The 23,421-nt window shown below is 42.8% G+C and overlaps 1 protein-coding gene across 3 annotated transcripts in view; it reads right to left on the reverse strand.

Annotated features, from left to right (window-relative positions):
- The window catches only part of MAD1L1 (mitotic arrest deficient 1 like 1), a 1,860,878-nt gene that overhangs the window by 1,527,303 nt on the left and 310,154 nt on the right, over nucleotides 1–23,421 (reverse strand). For all 3 annotated transcript variants that reach the window (XM_069209930.1, XM_069209931.1, XM_069209929.1), the window contains one exon: nucleotides 20,363–20,449. In XM_069209930.1, the coding sequence (XP_069066031.1) occupies nucleotides 20,363–20,449 (87 nt within the window). The remainder of the gene's footprint in view (nucleotides 1–20,362; nucleotides 20,450–23,421) is intronic.

Raw genomic sequence — 23,421 nt, forward strand, 5'->3', positions numbered from 1 at the left:
GGGGATCCAGCGGAAGATCTTCCGGAGCATGCAGAGGGTGAGGAAGCAGGAGGAGGACACGGCGTTGACTTGTTTGATGTTTAATCTGAACCTCCACTAGTACTATGAATATCCACCAAAATTTGATTCCTCAGCTCCCCTTAAAAAGTAGGAGACTGATCCACTCAAATGTTAATCTAAAAAAACAATTCCAGAGGCAGTTCCCCATGGTACCGGGAAAAGAGATGGTCAGGACAACCAGCCAATACCCAATTCCCTTGCATAGAAGCCAACAGCCATGAACTGTGCTAAACACAACTCATTATCATTGAGGCTTGGACTGGTGTCAGACAGTTGGTCCATTTTAAGGGACGAACAGAGCTGAAATCTAAACATAGCTATAAGTATAGGTAGAAACGATATGCAAAACACATATGTTTGGATGATCACAAAATGGTAAATATTACCAATCACATCAGTTAGTAACCAATGCACCGTGACCATTCATAATCTTATTTGAGTAAATGTAGGCATACCAACACACAATACTGTAATCTCTCTAGAATGGTCAGGCCCTAAGATTATCAGTTTAATTCTGTTTATAACGCTTGCAAGCGAGAGTCTGTTAGTGTGGCAAACTATGCTGAAGTCCTGGTGCTATTCAAGGCTAGCAAATGGTGTCTCAATCTCACTTTTTATTTTTGAAATGTAGTGGCAAATGGTCCCTTGCCAGCACATCAGGTCACATGCTACGGTAAAAACCAAATAGCATTCGTTTACAGAGCTGGCAAACAAATCTCCAGTCAATGTTACTAGATCATTTTGTGGCATCTTGGGCACTATCCTACACTTCAGGATTATTTTATGTACAAAACCTTGTGCATTCAATTGAGGTAAATAGCACTACAAGATCTAAAATGTATGGGGTTGTTAAATTGACGCTCTGAACTGGAACATACTTTCCTGATGACAGAGAATTCTGGTAATTTAATCAGCAACAATATTTGTCAGAAGCTAAAGGGGTAATGAGAAATACTGAGAAAAAAAACTAAACAGTAGTGAACAAGGGAAAAAAAAGAGGGATAGAGAAAAGGTGTTTTGAGGAAGGGCCCTGCTACTAAAAAACAGGACATGAAAAGCATTCCTGATTATTATAATTAAAGGGTAATTAAAGGGCAAAAGTTAACTTAACAGGAGCAAGGTAAAGCAAAAATAATCTTCAGACACTTGAATGAATTAGTCATGTTTCATGTGACAACTGTCATTCTGACAGAAACCAGATGCTCAGATCTGAGCCTGGTTGGGGTCACTCAACACAGGACCATGTGAGGGATCAAAGGTAACTTGTATTGGACTAAGCTTCTCAGCACCAAGAGTACTGTGGTCACTGAAGTGACTACCTGGAATATGCAGCTTGGGCAATCTTCTGAGGAGGGTCTTTATGAAAGAAACGTGATTTATCTGTGCTAACAATCTTTCTGATGTATACTCCATCTACCTGCATATGCTGCACCTGTGGAACAATCCCCAGGTGTCGGACTGGATCTGGAAAAAGTCAAAGCTGTGATGCCACTAGTAGGGTGCGCTGGACATAAATTACATGAGGCAACGTCCCCTAGGCAATAAGGAGCTCACCCCAGCACACAGATGTCATTTTCTCTCCATTTTTCTTAAGCCTTGGATGAGAGAGTGAGTTACAGATTATTAAAGAATGCAATATTAACATGGAATCTTAAATACTTTCCCCAGGATTCATCCATCAAAACGGGGAGGTGGGAGGGTTTGATGGGGAATCTGCAGGTAGATATCTCCACTATAAAAACTGTTCAATTTTTATTTCTGATGGATACTTCTACCTGTAGATTCGTCATCTGTAGAACAGATTTCATAGGAATACCCGGCCCATGAGGAGGATTGATGGATGATTCAAATCAGAAAATCCGGTCCATCCCTGTGCACCTCTGCATCAAGGGAGTAATGCTTAACAAAGGAAACCTACAGCAATGCCTTAGAGATTTCTGCAATCAGGAACACCTGAACCAATGCAGAATTGGTTAACTTAGCATTGGTGGAATGGGCTTGGATTCCTTCAGATAGTTTCTTCTTGACCAGGGCGTAGCAAGTCTTAATGCAGAGGATGATCCAACGAGACTGAGACATCTTCTGAACCACCTTCCCCTTCTCTGCTCCCCAATAGCCCACGAAGAGTCAGTTGTCTGACCGATATTCTTTGGTGCAGTCCAAGTAGTAACTATCCACCGCGTATGATCCAACTGATGTAGCAGTTCTTTCTCCTTCATAGGATGAGGGGGTAGGAGGTTGGAAGGCTAATGGACTCGGCAAGGTGGAAGGGAGCGATCACCTTGGAAAGGTAATCAGACATGGTTCACAACACCAAATTATCTGGAAAGAAGGTAGTTAATGGGGGCAGCAGCTATGGGCCTGCAACTCACTGATCCTTCTAGCAGATGTGATGGCAACCAAAAGTACCCTCTGGAGAGTCAACATGCAGAGGGTACAGTGGTGTAGGGGGACAATGGAGTCTGCATCTAAAACGTAACAACCAAACTCAAGTCCCACTGAGGAACGTAAGAAAATGTAGGACAATGTGAGACTTAAATAGGGATAGATGATCCGGGAGAGAGAGGAAAACAGACAAAGCAGGTAAATAGCTCTTCGCAGTGCCAATGGTACATCCCCTCGATGCTAAAGCAAGAATTACACACTTGTACTAGTTTGGCTTGTAAAGGATCAACACCATTGTATGCACAATATACTACGAAGTTGCCCCATCTGCAGAGTGTGCCCACTTAGTGGACTGGCAACACACCAACAAAAGGACATTATCACCCTGGTAGCAGCTGAGAAGAGCTCAGTTGTCCCCACTCAATCTCCAAGCATGTAGGTGAAGGATCAGAGATTCCGATGCATAACCATTCCCCTTGACTGAGAGAGAATGCCTGGCCTGAATGGAATTCACAGCGTAGAACACATTGAGAAGTGCAGGAGGTCTGCGTACCACACCCATCTCTGCCAATCCAGGGCTATAAGAATGAACTGGGCCAGGTCTTGGCGAACCTTTCTCAGAACCTGCGGAATGAAGTGTATGGGAGGTAGGGAGGAACACATAATGCAGCTGAATGTTTGACTTCAACTGAAACATGTCCCCCAAGGCTCCCCTTGACAGTTACTGGAGGATGCAGATGTGATGGCACGGAGCATTTTCTGAGGAGGCGAATAAGTACACCTGAAGTGTGCCCCTCCAGGCAAAAATGTCCAAAAGTATCTCCAACAGAAGACATCCGTTGAGATCAGCAAGATTATGCAGACTCAGACTGTTGGTTCTGACATTAAGAGACCCTGCTTGGTGATTGGCAGAGTCATATCCCTTGGGGGTGTGCCTAAGACCACAGGCTTACAGCCTCCAAACAAAGGAGGTGAGACCCTACTCACCCTTGCTTGTTCACTTACTGCATTGCAGTTGTGTTGTCTGTGAAGATCTGGACAAACCAACACAAGATGGAGGGGAGGAAGGCCTTGAGCACAAGCTGAATTGCCTGCAATTCTAACAGGTTGATGTGAAGAACCTGCCCCCTCGGACACCAGAAGCCCCTTATCCCGATCCTTCAGATGACCCCCCCCCATCAAAGGTTGAAAGTCTGACACTACCACAGTCCCTGCCGGATAGGGGGAAAAGGCCATCTTGCATGTCAGGTTAGCCTTGATCCCCTACGAGGCCACATCCACTGCGGCCCTGGGGGATATCATGATGGAATCAGCCAGGTCTTCCACATACTGTAGCCACTGCCTGTAGAGGCATCACTGCAGGACCCTTAGGTGCCCACATGAACACAACTAGAAGAATGCAGGAAGCCAGCAGACCTAGAAATCGCAAGACTATCAATAATGGAACTCTTGTGCTGACCAGAAAGATCAGATCAGCTCCTGGAAAGGGCAATACTGTGAATTGGTAGTGCCTAGCACTCACAACAAATCGCTAGTACTTCTGATATGACTGCAGGATAGGGATGTGGAAGCAAACATCCTGCAGGGCCAGTAACAGCATCCAGTCTCCAAGGTTCAACGCCAGCAGAACTTGAGCTAGGGTCGCATTTTGAACTTCTTTTTAAGGAAGAAGTCTAGATTCCTGAGGTGTAGAATAAGACATATGCTTTCTTTGGAATGAGATGCGTTATCAGTCTATGCTATTTGCATGCCTGGCACTAACTCCACTGCCCCTTTCAAAAGGAGAGCTGCCACTTCCTGCTGCAATATGGCCAAATGAACTGGAGGAGGCGAGGGATGGGGTGGGATGGAATGCAGACCTTGAGGGAAGGGCGTAGCTCTTTTCTATGATCTGAAGGACCACCTTGTCCAACATAATGGCCTTCCAGGAAGACAGAAAATGGGACACCTGCCCTCCTACAGGCTCCATGTGGGGTTGGAGAAAAACTAGGTCATCTTTCCAAGGTGTATGGGGGAGGAAGAGGAGGAGAAGGGTTGCAAGGTAAATCCATGCCCGCGTCCTCTGGAACAACCCCTGTACTGATGAACACGGGGGTTAGGTGGCTGCTAGAGCTGGTGATATTGTCTGAAACGAAAGGGGGAACCTCTCTCTCAAAGCCATGAAAGTTGTGAAGGAGCCAAACATCCTTGGCTGGTGATGGAAGCTGAAGGACTAGTGAATGTGCTGTGATTCTTGATGCATTCAATCTCTCCAGCACTGAATCTGCCTCATCACCCAAGAGGCGTGCAGTGTCAAAGAGAAGATCCATTAAGTTGGATTGGACGTTGGAAGAGAAGTTGGATGTCCGGAGCAAAGCATGGCAAGGAATTGAGACACTGGTCCTGTTGGCCCAGGCAAACGTCAGCCATGTCACGACCGGACTTAATAATGTAAGAGGCAGTATTGTGTCATTTGGCAATGACATCCTGAAAACAGCCATTCATGCCTGGAGGGATATGCAGCAGCATCGTTTGGCCCATGATCCACAGCGCCTGTGTGTATCGAACAAGCAGGCAGTTGGGTGTTCACTGATTTTAAGGCCACACTTCCAGCCAAGAAGGGTTTCTTGCCCCAATTCTCTAGTCTTTTGGACTCTATGTTTGAGGTACTTTAGATAAGGCACCATCCAACTGCGTACCTGAGCAGGATGCCTGGATGGCCAGTCTTAGACCTGATAGCCTTAAGGTGCTCTTCCTCCAACTTTCTGACTGCCTCCCTCCATTTTTCTGATCTAATTTTTTCTGGTTTTAGGACTTTGCACACCTTACTACTGCGGACCAGTGCTAATGTGCTTGTGCTCTCACCCCTAAATGTGGTAACATTGGCTCATACCCTACTAGCATAGTTAATTTACCTAAAAGTCTGTAGTAAACTGAACTAGATATGCCCAGGGCCTGGTAGTGATAAACCCTCAAAGTCGTTTTTCGCTACTGTGAAGCCTGCTCCTCTCATAGGACAGCATTAGAAATTCCCTTATATGCTCTTAAGTGGTAATTTCTGATCTGAGAGGAATAGACTTGTCATGTTTGGTATGGTTGGAATGGTAGTGAGAAAACCTATTTACTGGTGAAGTTGGTTTCTATATTACTATTTTAGAAATGCCACTTTTAGAAATTAGGCATTTCTCTGCACTTACTGTTATCTCTGCCTTACAGTTTGTCTCCAATCCACGTCTGGTCTGGGGTGGTTGACAGCTCCCCTTGTGCATTCCACCCAGACAGCCATAAACACAGGACACTCAGCTGTACCTGCATTCATTTGCTTCCACCCTTCCTGCCCAGGAAAACCCATCAGTATGCCCCCCCCCAGCAGGGCTCCTGGCAGACATGGCTGGGTTGAAAGGGGAACTTGTGCAATTCAAAACCACTCTTTGAAGTTTCTTCCACTTCAAAGGCACTTTTGGGTATATATACTGGGTCTGTGACCTCACCACATTAGACACTTCTGGACCTACAATTGGACTCTGTCAGAGGGACTTGGACTGCCTGGCTGCCCAAATGACTCATCTGGTCTGCTTTGCTAGAAGGACTGCTGTCCTGCTTGTTTCCCTGCCGACCCCTGACACAGGTGCTCTCCAAGGGTTTGGATTGAGCTTGTCTCCTGTTCGGAGGTCTCAGGGCTATCAAAGACTTTATCAAAGAGAAGAAAATCGAGCACACCAGAAAATCGATGCAACAGCTGTAACATTAGACGCAAAGCCGGTCGGATCGATGCAACGCCTGTCTTCTGGCTGGAAAATCACAGCATCGCCTGCCGGATCAACACAGCGCCTGGTTCCTCTTCACAACATGTTCTGGATGTTCCACGCATCGCCCCTGGGCAACAAAACACCATACATCGCAGTGAGGAACCAAGCAGCACTCCCGGAAACTGCCATCACCTTGCAGCAAGGAAATAAACGACGCATGACCTTTACCACGTCGGGGGGGGCATAAAAAATAAACACATTTAAAAAAAAAAAAAAACTATGCATTGCTTTATGTTTCGGCGCATCCCCTCCTCTACGTTATTTTTGACGCATACCAAGTACTGTGTGTTAAAAGGATACGGCCTATGAGTCTTAAGAATTGAGACTCATTTAAACCTTTAAAAAGTGATATCTTGACTTGTGCACATTGTATTTGTTGTTTTGGTCTTATTTTATTCCGATAAATACTATCTATTTTCTAAACAGGTGTGGAGTGCTGTTTGTGGTGTATTCACTGTGTTACTGTAGGAGTTATTGCACAAATACTTTACACATTGACTTCTAAGTTAAGCCTGCCTGTTCTGTGCCAATCTACCTGAGGGTGAGCACAAGATAATTTAGGTTGTTTTTGACTTACCCTGACTAGGACTGTGGTCCCTACTTGGATAGGGTGCATACCTCTGCCAACTAGAGTCCCAATTTCTAACAACCAGGCTCTCAGCTGATGGATGCATGGAGAGGAATGGCAGGTCACCTGGTGCTGAGCAGTAGCATTGGGTCACAAGCCTGTCTACTGCTGGCAAAGATGACTGCTTCCCCCAAGCAGTCAGGACAGGTGCGAGCAACGGCTCATTAAAAGACAGCAAGGGCTCCTTATGGCAAATAAAGGCAGTAAGTTGTCTGTAAAAACACTGGTCTTAGCTTCTTCCGATAACTGTAAATTCAAGGCCTCTGCAGCCGTCAGCATACCTTTATGGAGGGATACAACCACAGGCGTTGCTGGTCCAGCAGGGAACTTCACGGCCAATTCTGGTGATGCATCCAGGTCATTAGTGATAATAGGCCCTAAAAGTCTTGCAGGGTATCCTGTACTAACTTTCCAGAGAGCAGGCTTTTCACTGGGTCAGAGTCTGTGTCAAAGATTTCATGGAGGAGTGTTCAGTTTGACTCCTTTTCCATCAGCCACTTTTTCTTTGAGGGAGTGAACGGGTGGTTAGACGTCGGTCTGCAGCAACTGTGGCTCCATATCTGGCACTGGTGAAGGAGGCGGTGGACGTGGTGGCACAAGACAAAGTCAGCTGCAGTACTGAAAATCAAATCACTGGGTCAAAGCAGGGGAGCAAAGGTGTGGGATCAAACGGTGTGGCACTGAATGGTGCCAGTTGAAATGGTAGAAATATCAGGAGCCTTCAAGCCCGAAAGGGTCTATATAGTATAGATACCTTTGTGAAGATGGTTGCATTAAGGAACGCCATAGGATCTGAGCCCGGCATTTGGAATTCGGGGAACTGCGGCAAAGACCCAGGCAAGGGAGCCAGAGTCAAAGGCTTCAGTAGTAGTGGAGATCTGTCCTGAGCTAGTCCCAAGAGGGGGGCAGGGGTACATGGAGGATCCTTACTGGGATTCTCAACTAACTCCAGCTCTGAAAACAAAGGCCCTGTGAGAGTCGGAGATCGTCTGGGTGACTTACCTTTAGAGTGCTTGATTGATATTATATGTTGCTTTCTACATTTGGAGGATGAAGGAGAAGGAAAACAGAAACAACTTTGAGAGCGCTTCGGACACCGATGGCTGTTCTTGGCCCTGGCCATAAGGAGTTTGGCCTCTGCTCTTAAAACCCTGGGGTTCATGCTGAGGCAGGAGGTACAGGATTTCCTGTTGTAGTCAGAGCCCAAGCACTATAAACAAATAGATGGTGGGTCCGTGATGGACATCTGTCCTTCTCATTCCTACAGGGTTTCAACCTAGATTTCTTTGGAGGTGACATAGTACTGCTTTTGAAACATTATATTTAAGGAAAAATGCCTCAGAGATCGAAGCTCCTGATTCAAGTCGGAACTGGAAAAAGGGAGTTGACGTAAATGCGCTAGGATGGGTGCTTTATGGCCTGGGGGGCGCCACTGGGAAACATTTCCAGTGAGGATGGAGCCTGGCGCCCTCTACTGGCAGCGTCATAGCTTTGAAGATTTCTGAATCCAGTCTGGCGCCTGGGTATTGTATTACAGGTGATTAATCAGCAGGTGTAAGAGTCCATCAGAAACAGACAAGGATATAGCGGCGGTACTGAGACAATTTGTCAATATGAATATTACAAATAATCCGAACCACATTTTACCTACAGAGCCTTACTAAGCAGCGCAGCAATTGTAATGGTGCAGGAGATGTGGCTGGAAAGTCAATTAAAACACCTTGGATTTGACATGTTTGTAAAAGAAAACAAAAAACAAAAAAAGAAATCTGGTGGGCTTGCCATATTATCAAGGCTCTGCATAAGAAAAAAACTTAAAATAACCCTAAAACGAAATATTGGATTAGAAATTTGTTTAATACTGGTGCAAGAAGTTAAAGTTGAAAATTTTGATTCACCAATTATAATTGGGGTGACTTCAAAGTGAAGTTACCTAGTAACACAGATTGTCTGATAACCATAAAAGGAGCAATTCGAAGTATTATGGAAGTCAGCTGCATAAACTGATGGCAGACTAGGTGGAAATCATGGGGTTCAACGTGCATAATAGCCACAATGACAAACCACCTCAATGAAAACCTACTTGAGATACACATACATTTGCTTTTGATTATTTTATGGTTATACTATGCAGACAAGATAAACTTTAAATGTGAATCCCAGCCATTAACACAGCTATTAAAGAATCATGCAAGAAGCCAATTTAGAATTCAGGTACACGAAAGGCTATAAAGTTCTGCTAATGTGTTATATAAGCTAGTGAAATATTTATGCAGCTAATTATAGACAAGGAGATAAAATGAATCCTCGAATGTAGCCATGCATAAAATATGCGTAGCCTCTACATGTGACTTCCATCAACACGTACTTTCTACTTCTCAAACCCTGGAGCCAGACCAGTGTTCCAACAATTTTAGACTGAGTCCAACTCCTTACCGACTGATACTCAGAGGCCACATCTTTTACAACTAGGTTGATAGAACACCTCAAAGCCTATAAAAAGATAAATGGGACTGCAGGAATAACCAGAGGTAGTACGCCAAGCCCAGCTGGGCAAGTTTGTTATAAAAGTGTCTCTCAAATATAACTCTAATGAAGCACTAGGGACTGCAGGGAATTGGGCGGATGTCCCTGCAAGACAGCCACTGAAAGTAAAGTGGACATTGTTGTGTGCAAAGATGATTCAATGTAGCACACCACTTCTGCCTAACTGTGAGGAGTGCCTCAGTTGATCACACCAGCATGATCGGGTAAAACGTTAGGGCAGTCTTTTTTAACTATAACGTTGGATTTACAGGAAGATGATCAAAAACCTGTTATACACACCTGGTTTAAAAAATATCACGAACTGATACACAGAGAGCTATTTAAATATTAGTAATGCTGTATGAACAAACAACAGTGATAAAAAAATGAATTTAGCATTAAAATTGTACAAGTTTAACCAAGGAACATCTGTAAAGGGGGGGTGGCCTGCATAATTAAGGGAGTGGCCTAAACATATAAACTAAAATCCCCCGTACTGTGACACCCTACCCAGACATTTGTATAGAATCACACTGTCTTTATTAAACAACTCAATAGTGGCAGTTATAAACACCAGATCGTGACTTAGTTAAAATTATGCACTACACAAGAGCAATACATTACACCAATAAAATACACAAACACAATATTCTCGGAAAAGCTAGCACTCTCTGGGGATTCAAAATCAAGCAAAGCATGTGAAACATAGACAAGAACGACATGGATTACTTGAACATTTTCTTGTACCCTTATTCAGAAATCGATGTGTTTTGCCTGTCAACTTAAGGACATGAATACAGGGCTGGAAAGGGACCAGTTTCAATGTCCATTTTTTATTACTGCCAGGTGTGAAACCCGGAGGCACCTGGCCTACTTAAAGCTCTAGTAATACCAAAAGTGGGAGCTACAATTCTCAATAAATAAATGATTTTGGGGTGGAGAGGTGCTGGAAGAGTCCACCATCTGCTGCGAACAACAGTATAAATTGTTGAAATGACTTGTCCCAGCAGTCATCCACTGGACCTTATTTGGATGGTAAAACACATTTAAAGCAACAAAATAAATATATTATGATTTTAAAACGCCAATACTTTGGAGAAAAATGATTCTACAACTTCCTGGTGGTTACAAGATTGCATTTCCGGTAACTGCTAGAACAACTAAAAATAGCTCCTGGGGGGAATCCAGGTGGCAGTTTCAGGATTGGAATATTTTGCCCGTATTTCTTGGGGGTGGATCGAAATCTCTCAAAAACAAATTGACTGATCGCTTTAAAACGACATAAGAAAGGGGAAGGTTTGTCTTCATTCCTAGTTGGGTGGTGATCTCAACACTAGCTTTTACCATAGGGAATTTGTAATAGGAAACAGAACTTTAAAATCCATCTATCATTAATCTTCACCCCTCATCCTCTCACCACCACCTATCCGTAGGAAACATTTCAAGATCAAGCACATCTACAAGTTTACTTTCTAAGAATGTTGTGTGCAGATTAGTTAAACCAGACTAAATTAAAAATATATATATTTTGAAAAACGAATATACTGAACTGTAACTATAGAGTAAGGTAAAGAGAAAGAAGAAAAGAGAGCGAGAAAGGGATGGGTGAGAGGGAGAGACTGAAAGAGAGGATGTGGCAGGAGCAAGGCCCAGAGATCACTTCTCCAGCACATTATTTGCAACAGGGGACAACTGGCTGGATGGCACAATCCATGCTCTAACAATGTGTAGATTTAACAGACAGCAAAAATGCAAGACTACATGTTAAAGATTCACTTTGCTGCTATTATTTTAAGTATGAGAAATTAGGTCCTTGGCTTAACCCTTTCACTGCTAGGTCTTTCCCCCCTCCTGTGCCAAGCCTTTTATTTAGCTATTTGTGGTAGGTCTCACTTAGGCATTCCATCATTCTTTGTCCATATAAGCCATCCACGCCAAATTTGTGTCCTTTTTTCACAACATCCTCTGGGTTCTATGGAAGCCAGGATTTGTGGATTTCCCTGCATGGGACTGATAAATTAGCTTTAAAAAACCTAAACTTTTTTTTGGGAGGCGGGTGGGTGGGAAAAAGTGCTGCAGAAGAAAGTGTCTGTTTTTTTCCTCCAAATGGCATCAACAAAAAGGTTTGTGGTGCAAAGACCACCCTCTTCCCAGCATTCAGTAGCAGACAGACTTGATTCAGAAAAACAATTTTTTAACACAGTTGTATCATTTTACTGAGAGAGAGACAATTTTTTCCCCACTTTTTGGAGGTTTCATTCTCCTTCTAGTTTGTGGTGGAAATTGATCTAAAACCCCTGGTGGACATTTCTGAGAACTAGACAAAATTCTGAACTCAGCAAAGGGTCATTTGTGTAAATCCTTCAAGGTTTCCACACCCCAAAAACAAGTGATGATATCATTATTGTTGTAAATTAGTAGGACGCAAATGGTATTTGTAACAGGCAAACCAAGGACACTGGGAGACTTTGGGAGGGGACTCCTACTGACCTTGGTTGGATCAGTTCCTGGCACTGAGCCCAACCACACAAGTGGTGTAGCATTCTATAATCAGCAGAAGTGGGGCAATGCTGGGTGGTAGGAATTTTGAGGATTTCTGCGGATTCCAGAAGTTTCCATTACAGAAATGAGAGGAAAATGTGTGTTTTTTGTCACCGCTTCAGGTTTGCAGAGCATTTTGGGTAAGAACATGGTCTGGGATGCAAGCAAAGCACACCGCCCTGGACTACCCCAGATGTCTAGTTCTCAGAACTGTCTGGGTCTGGTAGGTTTTCTAGGTGGCAGCCTACAAAAGGCCAAAACGTGCAGCTGTTCACCATGGCAAGTGGGATGATACTGGGTGTTAGCCAACCTCTCCTGGCCCATTTGTAAAAACAACACTCAAAAGATTCATATGTCGGCTTGCTCGCCAATGGGATGAGATGTTTTAATCTGCAGGGAATCAGATAGACTGACATTTTAAGGGTGCGGGTGGAGCCTGATGCTATTTAAAAAAAAAAATTAAAAAAAAAAAATAGTAATCCATGGTGGTAATTGCAGCTTCTACCCGTGGGGAGGGACGGGAGAAAGATTGTTTCCCCATTTTTGAGGAGGTATGGGCCTGGTCATGCTGAGCAGCTCCCACTCCTACAATCAAAACGAAGAAAAAAAAATCCATGGCATCTAGTAGCCCCCTCCCCCCTCAAGTGAAGCAGATGGGTGTAACTATCCCTTTTTGTGGGGGGTGGGGGCATGGCCATGCCCATGCTGGGTAACCCCAGTCTCTACAATTTAAAAAAGGTAATCCCTGGTGTCTAGTGGGCTTTCTGCCACTGGGAGGGGGGCAGAATAGGGGGTATGACTGGGTCCCCATTTTTATGAGGTGAGGGCATGGCTATATGAGGCAGTTTCCACCCCAACAGTTAAAAACTAAAGTAACCTGTGGTCTAAATTGAGTGTTGTGCCCCACTGGAGTTGCAGATGGTGGTAACTGCCCTCATATGCCGCCCCCACCCCCCAGAGGGGCAGAAAGACTGTGCTCCCATTTTAATGGGGTTGGGACATGGCCATGCCCATACTAGGCAGCCCTCACTCCTACAATTAAACAAAAGTAATCCCTGGTATCTAGTGGCCCTTCTGTCACCCCCTATGGGTAACTGACCCCATCTGCCTCTCAAGGGACAGAAAGACTGTTTCCCTTTTTGAGGGAGGCGTTGTGGGCATTGTCAAAGTCAAATTTGTCTGGAAGAGAAATAACAGTCAATACACAGTCATGGTGATGAAGAGAAGCAAAAGTTTATTTGCTTTAGTCCAAAGAGGAAGACACACACACAGTGGCACACTGTGGGGTACTTCAAGCTTATCAAGTTGGGAGGAACCTTTTATAGGTTTCAACACTCATTGGGTTGCATTACAAGCACTATTTCATCATCTACGAGCAGCTGCAAGGCCTATAATTGACAGAAATTGACAGAAAAAGAATTACATTTTAGAGAAAAATAAGCTTATCGGTAGCGTAAATTAGAACAATGACGTCTCAAGGCGGCCTGTACTTGGCCCTTATCTCCATTTCAAGGCCCCTGTTTAGGGCAAATTGCATTTCATACATAAGAACGTCGCCTCCCTAAAGGTCACATTCCGATTATATGGTGTAAAAAGCTATAATTTTGGAACACGCCACTTTTATCTTAACTAAAAAATACTATTCTCACAAGTGAGTGCTCTGGCAGGATGTTCATTGCAAATTAGCCAATTATTTTCTCGGGTTCCTCAGAGTTTAGGGTTACAAAGCATACACAGAGTTGAGATGGACTGCCTTGTGTGCCTACGCTCTTGCAACTGCATTTTATAATGAATTCAGCAAGACTAAAGCTTTGCATCTTATCTTAAGTGGCCATTTTCACAGGAATGTCAGCATGTCTGAGAAAACTATCCTAAAAGCACAATTCAAAATGCAGAATCTATTGCTAATGTTTGAACAATGGTTTGAATCTATATGTCTATTTTTTTTCTTCTTTCACAGCATGGCTATGCCCATACTAGGCAAGGGGGAGCACAAGCCTTTGCCCAAGAGGCTACTCCCACCTCCCTGGTGTCCTGTGGGTAGATTGTTGCTTGGGGATCACCCTCATGCGGTGATCCCTAATCAGGAATCCATAAGGGAAAGGAACCATTGGAAAGGGGAGAAAGGGAGAATCTCCCCTTTCCAATGGTTGCTTCCCCCATCTGAATCGGTGCTCGGAGGGGGTTAGAGAGTCTTCCGATCATTGATGCAGTGAAACTAAGATGAGCTGATCTGCTCATTTCAAATTCATTTACATTGAAGTGATGTCAGCGCACCATGCGCGCTGATCGTCATTTCAATGAAAAAACTGAGATAGGCTTGGGTGCTGGGGAAGCTCTTCCCTAGCTACAGAGGCTATTTTCAGTTACAGGAAATCTCTCTGCTACACTCAACAGAGGGATTTCTAGTCTAGTGTGCCAGGGTGGCTCGGAGCCGTCCTCAGCACATGAGTAGTGTGACATCCTCAGCATCGAAACAGTTAAACTTATAAGAGTAAAAAAAAAAAAAATGGTTTAGATGGCATTCTATACTACATTTTAAATGAAATATTCTGTAGCTATCTACCTCTCAAATGTTTTTTCTGTTGCATGCTGTGGTCATTCCAAGTAACACTTAAATATGCTCACTGCGGCTAAGCTGAAAGATGAACTTTCACTGTCTGTGATGGGCATGTCAACTAAAAGCATCCCAGGTGTTGAACCAAAGAAAAGCTGTTTCTTCAGAACCAGAGACAGGGCCGTTTGTAATTATGTTTTTTTGATTTCTGAGATGTAGCTGAGCGTTAGGTGCATAACTTACACTTATGAGCACATTAAATGATTTGCCAGCAGTACCAGTGTGCTTTTCATTATGGTTACACATAGATCATCATCACCAATTTCTTTTAAAGAATGTCAGTTGTAAGACTGGGGATTCATGGTGCCGGCTGAAACTCATTCCCCACTTTTTCTTTCCTCTGTCTTTTTTCATCCTTGGCTGTAGAAGGAAATAGACAAGGTTTCCCATAGAGCTGCCCCAGAAAGGTGCATCTGGACGTCTGCGGAGGCCCTGCATTGCATCATGAGGAGATAGCCATCCCAGGCTCCTCTCTGAGAAAGAAACTGTGAACAAGCTTAATAAGCCCTTGGAACATGAATAAAACCATCTTCAGCAACACATCACGAAGTAACCAAGTGGAGGGAGTATTTCAAATGCACCATCTTGATGTTTACTGATTGAGGTCAAGCTAGCGATCGTAATTCAAATTCTTTCAGAGATTATTTTTAACAATTTGTGTAATATGAGCTTCTACATAGAGGTTGCATAAGGGACCCAAATTCAGTTGCAAGCGCCATGACATAACCCCAATGTACTGAAGGACCTGTTCCCGCGGGATTAAATCATGAAGATGTCTTGATCACGAATTTTGCAAGTTGCCAGCTCAGAGACAATAATCAACAAAGAACTATTTTAAACATGACAAAAAAAGGCAGCCAGAAGGAAAAAGGAAATACTGCGGGAAAATCAAGATGATACCAGGAGCAGTCTTAGAAGATGAAAGTAGGAAAAGAGGTTATATTTAGAAATTCCCTGCCTGCCTTGTGCTACTTGGCTTTCAGTCTGCATCATTCAGACGCACAGGTCACGTTCCACCAGGAGCAAAGTGAAGCTAAGCCATGGCTATTTCTCAGCTTGCTGTATCTAACGTTTAAAGAAGCGCAGCCCACAGTTTGCTGAGAAATCACTTATCACAGATGCTGCGGCACCACAATTTAAATTTCAAAGGGCAACTGGACCTATAGGGAAGTGCAGAGTGTAGGTACAACAACTTCTCAAAGGAGCAGCTCTAGGGATGAACTTTGGATTACACTAGTATAGGTTTGCCTATTTCTCAATTACTGGAGCTCACATAATTCAGAACTTCCTACTTCCTTTTTACCTACAACCAACCACAGTTTTTCTACACGCTTGAACTCATAGGTATGTTTGAAGTGCATAGAAATCAAAAGGATGGAAACTGGGAACCTAAGAGCAATTTGGGCAGTGCCTGTGAGTGTAGGGGCACAGTGAAAGAAGTGGATAAAAGGACATAATGTTAACTATTTTCTTGGTCTTTCACCTTCAAGTAATTGCAGACCCAATAATACACACACCCCTTAATTAAAAGAATAAATGCAAGTTAAACTGATAAGTGGGAAATGCACTCATTCCATGTTGTGAAATCTCAACTGGTCAAAATAATGACTGCAGATGCCAAAAAAGAAGCTCAAGTCAAAGGCTATATGTACAAATTGGACTTCATATATACGGATGCAGTCATGTTGTATGGAAACTTATTATAGGAACTCCAGCCACATTCCTACCCCTGCCAACCACTTCAGAAATAAGCATATTTACAACGACCTCACTATAGGATTATTGAATCAGACACTTCTGTTACTACACTGTAAATCAGGTACTAGACCTTTGCATGTCACAACCACTACATCACTGGTAACCTTTTTCGCTTGCCTGGAGAAAGTCCTAGGTTTGCACGCTAAAACGGACGCAATATGGCTGTACTTAAAGCACTGAACAGAAGAATAAAAGAAGCACCTTAATGCAACCAACTGACCGCCTTTTACTGAATGAGCTTGTACATAAAGTTACACCTTGTAATGATTTAGCCTATTAAGGGTCATCAGGGGAAGGTGTTTAGCATCCCATTGTTATCCGTGTTACAATGCTAACAAAAACTAATCTACTTTTCTTTTGGCATTAAACGACTAGTAAGGATTTCAAAACCCCAAATTCCTAATCATTTTTTAAGAAATGTCCATTCAAAGGTCACTCTCCACAAATCACCTGTAACACCAATTGAGTGCCTCTATCATAACTCTTTTTCACCTTGAAACTTCAAGTCCCTGCATCAATTAAAGCCCATCCTGGCTTTCAAGCAGTTTTAACAGTTCCTGCTCAACCAACTGCACACATATACATTTCTTGCAGGTAGCAGGCACCGGTTGTGTCTTTTTCAGCTCTCTACACTGCCTCATTTCCACAGCTCAATAGACACTGCCTTATCATCGTTTTTAGCTGAAGGAACCTGAAGGTCAACATTTATCATCCAGGGACAGTTCCTTTTTAGCAAAATAGGTTTTTGTAAAATTAAAAAAGCATGAGCACGTTGTGTCCTGTTGATCTCGCTCACTTCATCCATGCAATAAAACATGTCACAAATAACAAAAACTTTCTTTACGTTAGGACTCATCTTTCATTCTCAAAGTATGGAGATGGGTGCTTCAAGATTAGTGTTTTGTATTAGAGTACAAACCTTGTGTATTTCTTCTTCATAGGTAAACTTCAACACCTGCAATACACAATCGTGCCCCTTCGCGTACTTTTCTTAAGTTTTGTGGGAAAAACATGAGTTACTTGAGAAAAAGGAAAAAAAAAACACACAGGACCAGATGTACATAGTGTGGTGTTTGTGATTTCCAAATAGCAAATATTTGAGATTCGCTATTAGGAAATCTCAAACAGTTATGTACAACAGTGTCTGAAACACTTTTTGCAATTCCCAAATAGGTCACTAGGGACCTGCCTCATTATTATAATTTATGAGGCAGGTCGCAATTTGCGAATCACTGGTAATGTACACAAACGCAGGAATGGTGGCCTGCTGGGGTCAGCAGACTACTATGTCTGTTAACACTTTTTAAATAAAGCACTTTTTTTGTAAAGCAGCCTGTTATCCTTAAGAAAAACGGTCTGTATTACAAAAAGAAAACTGAAAAGTTTTTGTTTCATATTTTAAGAGTAGGCAGTGGTCAGTGGGAACACTGCATGATATTAAAAATTGTGTTTGCAAATGGGTTACCACCTCCTCTAAGAAGTCAGTAAAGTATGAATGTTTTGCGACCACATTACAGCCACAAAACATTCATACACACCAGAGCAATTCAGTATTAGGAAATGACGCTCTAAACACACCCCTTCCTAATACCGATTTTTTTTTGCCTCCTAACCGTTTCACTTTCTGCCTCTTTACATAATGTTTTAACAAAATCTTTTCTGATATTTACGGCTTTTTTTTACAAGCAACCTATGTTGTGGACGAACTAATTCGGGTCACAACACCCCGTTAACCATTCCACTGGAAGAAATCTAATTGGTTGGTAGGGATAATACAAAGAGTAGCTCACCTGTTTTTTTTTCCCCTGTCTTAATTAATATTGTCTCTTCTAACAGTAGCAGAAATGGAAAAGACCTAAACCATCTTTTATTAAAGATCTGGCGACTATGTGGCTACTAAGAACTAAGACCCTCATTACAAGTGTGGCAGTCTCAAGACCGCCACACTCACGATGGTGGTCGGACCGCTGCAGACAGGGCGGACCGACTGCCCTCTTATGACCGTGGCATATGGGTCACGATCCTACTGCCGGCACCGCCAGTTGCCGCCTGTCGACAGCATGACGGTCGTAATACGCCAGGGCAGCGCTGCAAGATGCCCACTTGGCATGGGCAGTGCAGGGGCCCCCATGGACAGCCCAGTCTCAAATTTCACTGCCCGAATTACGGGCAGTGAAATGCACAATGGGTGCTGTCGCACCAGACGCACCACAACATTGCTGCTGGCTCGATTATGAGCCGACGTCAATGTTGTGGTGAGTTTTCCGCTGGACCCAGAGGAAAACTCCTAATATGGCGGGCAAAAGACCTCCAGTACTGGCGGTCTTTTGCCTGCAGCGGCATCGGCAGTCCTATGAAAGCACCTCCGAAGGCATAATGAGGCCCTTAGTATTCATGGAAAAGCAGTAAAAGAAAATATATCCCTTTGCTTTTCCACGCAACCCCATCTACAGCACTTGGTCTTAGATAAAGTATATAAAAGGTCCAGTATAACATAAAATTACACATACACCATGGAGTGCGTACACTGAAAGATCATTTTTAATTTTAACATTTGGAGTTTGTATAGCGATATCAAGCATAGCAGAACTGGGTGCTGTGCTTTAGTGGGAATGTTGGTGTAGGGATTAAAATCATTAAGAGGGAGCGCTGAGGTTCCTTCTGAAAAGCCCCAGCGTAGGACCTCCACAGACTGGAATTAGACCTTCCCAGACCAGGCCTGAAAGCCCAGAAGCTGGCTGACTCCAGTAGTAGACCGATTCCCTGGTCCCTTTTTGAGGCAACCCATCTCTGTACCCAAGGGTAATGCTAGTGATGGAACAGAGCTGTTTTGAACCTGGATACACTACACTCCTGCATGGAGTAAATGAGTGAGGCATGGTGGGTCACCACTATACAGATTTCAGCCTGTATGGATATAATAGTGCACATGTGGGATGCGCCTCTATTCCACAGGCCACATACAGAACCACAGTTCTTCCAATTGAGATGGGGCATGCCCAAATGTTCGGTGGGCTCATTAGAGATAAAGGAGAGCTTTCCACTTACTTAGCTCACATGATCCACTCATTTCAAAATCAAATAATTTGCAGCAACCGACAGGAGGCAAAAGACTCCTCATATAAGTTTGCTGAGGTGGAGGTACCCCAGTCGCCAAACAAAGGCTAGCTATAGAAACTTATCCTTTAAAGACAATAGGTTACTAGGGTCAGCAGTGAGTGTGCATTTACCAGCGTGATTGTCTCATGTTTGTGAGACTCAGAGATCCAGAGGACAGTAATTTATTGTTTCCGTACAAACACCGATTCAGACCGATTTTATCCAGTTTATTATCTCATCGCCGGTAGTGAAACAGCTTATGTTGGACCCTCACACATTTACAGCGCCCCCTTTATAAGGGCCAGAGCGTGGCATAAAACTTACTGTGCAAGAATCTTTATTAAGTGACGTATGTAGGGTTTCTTGATCGAAACAACCAGGTGAAAGCAATGATATGAATAGTAAAATTGTATTTGTTCCAAGGAACACACAAAACCAAAATTAGCAAACCAAATTGTGCCCCAAGTGAAAGTACAGTTATTTCAGCCAGTGCTAGACTATGTAAACCAACACATTCATTTCTAAATAATAGCAGCCACATCCTTCAAGGGTCTGTTAGCACTGCCTCTGACTCCATAGTGTGTAGCTTACTACGACCTGGTCCCAAAGCACTTACTTCTTTAAGTCAGAGCTTCTCTTAAGATTCCATAATGCGCTCTGCAAACTCTAGTGTTTCGCATTACCATTTACTACTGAACCGATTTAAGAACAAACACCAGGTGAAATCAAATGTCACATAGCATCTCAACCTCAGCACCAATTTACACAAGGAGCAAGCTTGTTTCACCCCCTCCCAAAAGCCACATGCAGCAGAAAAACACCTTGCTTCCCTCGGAAGAGTCCAATACCACTGCCAGCGCCTAAATCAGTGGGCACAATCAACGAGGCAACAAGAAAGGAAAGAACAATAAACAATGAAGAGTCAGAGTACTGATTAAGGTGATCTTTGTTTGGACTCACCTATTAGTAGTGGTGGCATTCTTCTCCTTCAGATCCAGCTCTCTCTGCTGTAGTGCAATGACATACCTTGAAAAGTCATCTGGAGTCCTGGATAATTCAAACACAAAGGAAAAACATCAATTTGAGAGATATACATAACTGGGAAGGTAATATTACTCTGGAGAGACAATCTTTCATTCTTGGCCTTCTTTATCTCCTTCTTTACCTAGTTTACTGGTTTAGCCTACTCATTTTCAAACAAATATCCTGCAACGAAAATGTATTCTTGAATGTACAAAAGAAACACCAGGTCGTCCTAAAATGAGGTAATAGTTTTTTTGTTGGATTTTTTAAAATGCACTAACATGCCGACTCATTGAAATATCAGCTGTGATTTGCACTCCTACAGAATGGCAAGTACAAAGTCCATAGCTCACATTTACTAAATTTAAAGAGGTGGTTCCTCCTTATGTAACCGTAAGGTAAACTTGTGAAGGGTCATACAGCATAACATTTGATGAAACAAACAAAATAATTTTTTATATCATATGTTATAAAGAAATATGATAGAAATGTGATGGCTAGGCAGTAGTAGTAGTAATTTAGCACAAAGTAAAATTAATATTTACAGGTAGCAGTCAAACTTGTTGGGCAAAAGGAGGACACACTTAATTCCCAGTTAGCCCAATCATGGTACAGCAAGCAACTTGTACTTCGACATTTCGAGTCATTTGGAACAACTGAGTCATCATTAGGACAATAGTAGGAATTTCAAGCCTCTGAGAAATTCACCTAAGCCATGAACTTCCTTCTAACTTGTAATCAAAGAGGAACGCTGAACCTCCAATAAAGATAGGTTAATTATGCAAAGGCTACATGAGAAAATCCTGACGGGCAGCAGACTTACTGGATTTGAGCCGCGGTGTTGGTAGCCACCATTCGACTTTGGGCCAGTCGTTTTAATAGCCCTTGTGAATTATAAAAGCAGAGACAGCTGTGGGAAATATATTTTTGTATTTCTTGCAGGCATGTGGCAGCACAATAGTCTGACAGAGCGCTCTACTTTTTACATAGATCCATCACGTATTTCCTAGAGCCATAACTGATATCTGGAAATTCAGAGGTGATCTGATAACCCAACTTCTCAAGTAAGCCTTCCCTTCAAGAGAGTAAAAGATCAACTTGGTGTCCTTACGCATTTCAATACAACAAATAAGGGGCAGAAAAGGTGTTCAGAAAACAAGCCATTAAAAAATAGGCCCCTTGTTTTATATTATGTTCTCCTTTAGAGATGTGTTACTAACACTATCATTGCTCTTGGAGGTGGGGACATAAACGTCTCCAAACAAGAAATGGCAACATCAATAAAATAATTTCACTTTGTTCCTCGTTCTCATAGTACAGGCATCCATCCAGCTCCACAACCATTCACTGATCATTAAGTCTACCATCTGGAACCTTCTGCGCCCTCAATCATGTAGGTTAAAGAAACTTTCAGTTGAGTGAGCATCTTGCAGTAAGCATTGTGATGGTAGACTAACAGAATCAAAAGGTCATCACTGTAAATAAGGTGTAACAGGCAACCAACAAGAACAGTAACCGGGGTAACCATTTATCATTACAGACCAACACATTTTATGCAAAAATAACGTTACAAACAAAACTAGCACACAAAAAGTGTAGGCAAGGTAGCACTAGCATGTGTACATAAAATATTAATATTCGCATGTATTACTGATCAGTAATTATCCTCACCACCGTGAAATAAGCAATTGAATCCAAGAAGGGGGTTCGAGTACAAGCTAGCTCCACAGTGACTGAATTCAGGTGACTTCAGCCTCGGGTGTGCCTTAGCTGGAGCGAGGCTGAAGAACTGGTGTGGTATAGAGGAGACAAAGTCATGCATGAAGTACTGGTGGTAGCAAAGTGTGCTGAGCAACTTTTGTGTAAACAGTGCAATGAGATTATAACCGCTTGTTCCCAATCCTGCAGTTTTTATCTGGTCAAAAATACCAGTTACAGGTTGGAAGTCTAGTGTGGTGATGGAGGAAACAAGGATTTCAAAACAAGATTTGTTTTAGGTGTGTTAGTGTGCTGCATTTGGCTAATTCAAACAAGTAACTAGGATTAAAATGGTGTGCAAAGAATGTTGCAAGGAGGGCACAGGTCAAAGTTGTAAATGGTAACTGAATGTCAGAAAGGATTGATGACCATAAAAGAAAGAAAATGCATGGGTACACAAGGTTTTGTGTTGGTTGTGTTATTAATATGTTAATTGATACAGGCACTCTATGTACCATAGCCTTCAAGGGTTAGTTGTGAAAATGTGTGTGTGAAAGATAATACACTTGAGGCAAAATATCTCAGTTCAAGGGATTGAGGAGTGGACTGCATCACTATGAAAGGACATTAGATTTTAATTCAGTGGTAGGATCATCACAGGAAACGCATGTATGGGTCAGAACAGGGTTACTGGTGTCTCAACACAAGTCAGAGCATCACATTAAATCCCAGTAGTGCACAGGGAGGCAGTGGACGCTTACTCAGAAGTTTTAACTGAGTTGCACGCAATGTTGACAGGATGTATTAAGAGAATTAGATTGCAGAAAGGAGAAAGCATTACCACTAAAAGATCTTTAATATCCCTAGTACCTTGTGGATGGTCTTTTAGATGGAGACGATTGTTGTATACTTTTGGATAATGGGAAGGTGTAGCTCTTTTAGTGGCAGTAACATGACACCCAACAGAAAGGTTCAGTTCATCTTTATTCTGTTATACAAATACAACCAATCAACACATGATAATGCAATAACATTTTTAAAAAGATAAAGAAACTCATAAAACAAAGATAACATTTGACATAAAAAGTTTTAAATTTAGCACAATTATGCCAGTGTACAGCACATTTAAGGAAGGACCGCACGCCACAGCAAACAAATTCATCAGGTACCACGCGCAAGTAAAGATAAGCTGGGCGGCATTAATAAACCCTTGCTCTTCAATATAGGCAATAAAAACCTCTGTCTGAAAGGAGCATAAAAACTCGCCAAAGAGCAAAATGGAGCAGGGTCTGTGGAGA

Source organism: Pleurodeles waltl, chromosome 10 (genome assembly GCF_031143425.1).
Source record: "Pleurodeles waltl isolate 20211129_DDA chromosome 10, aPleWal1.hap1.20221129, whole genome shotgun sequence".
Classification (NCBI taxonomy): Eukaryota; Metazoa; Chordata; class Amphibia; order Caudata; family Salamandridae; genus Pleurodeles; species Pleurodeles waltl.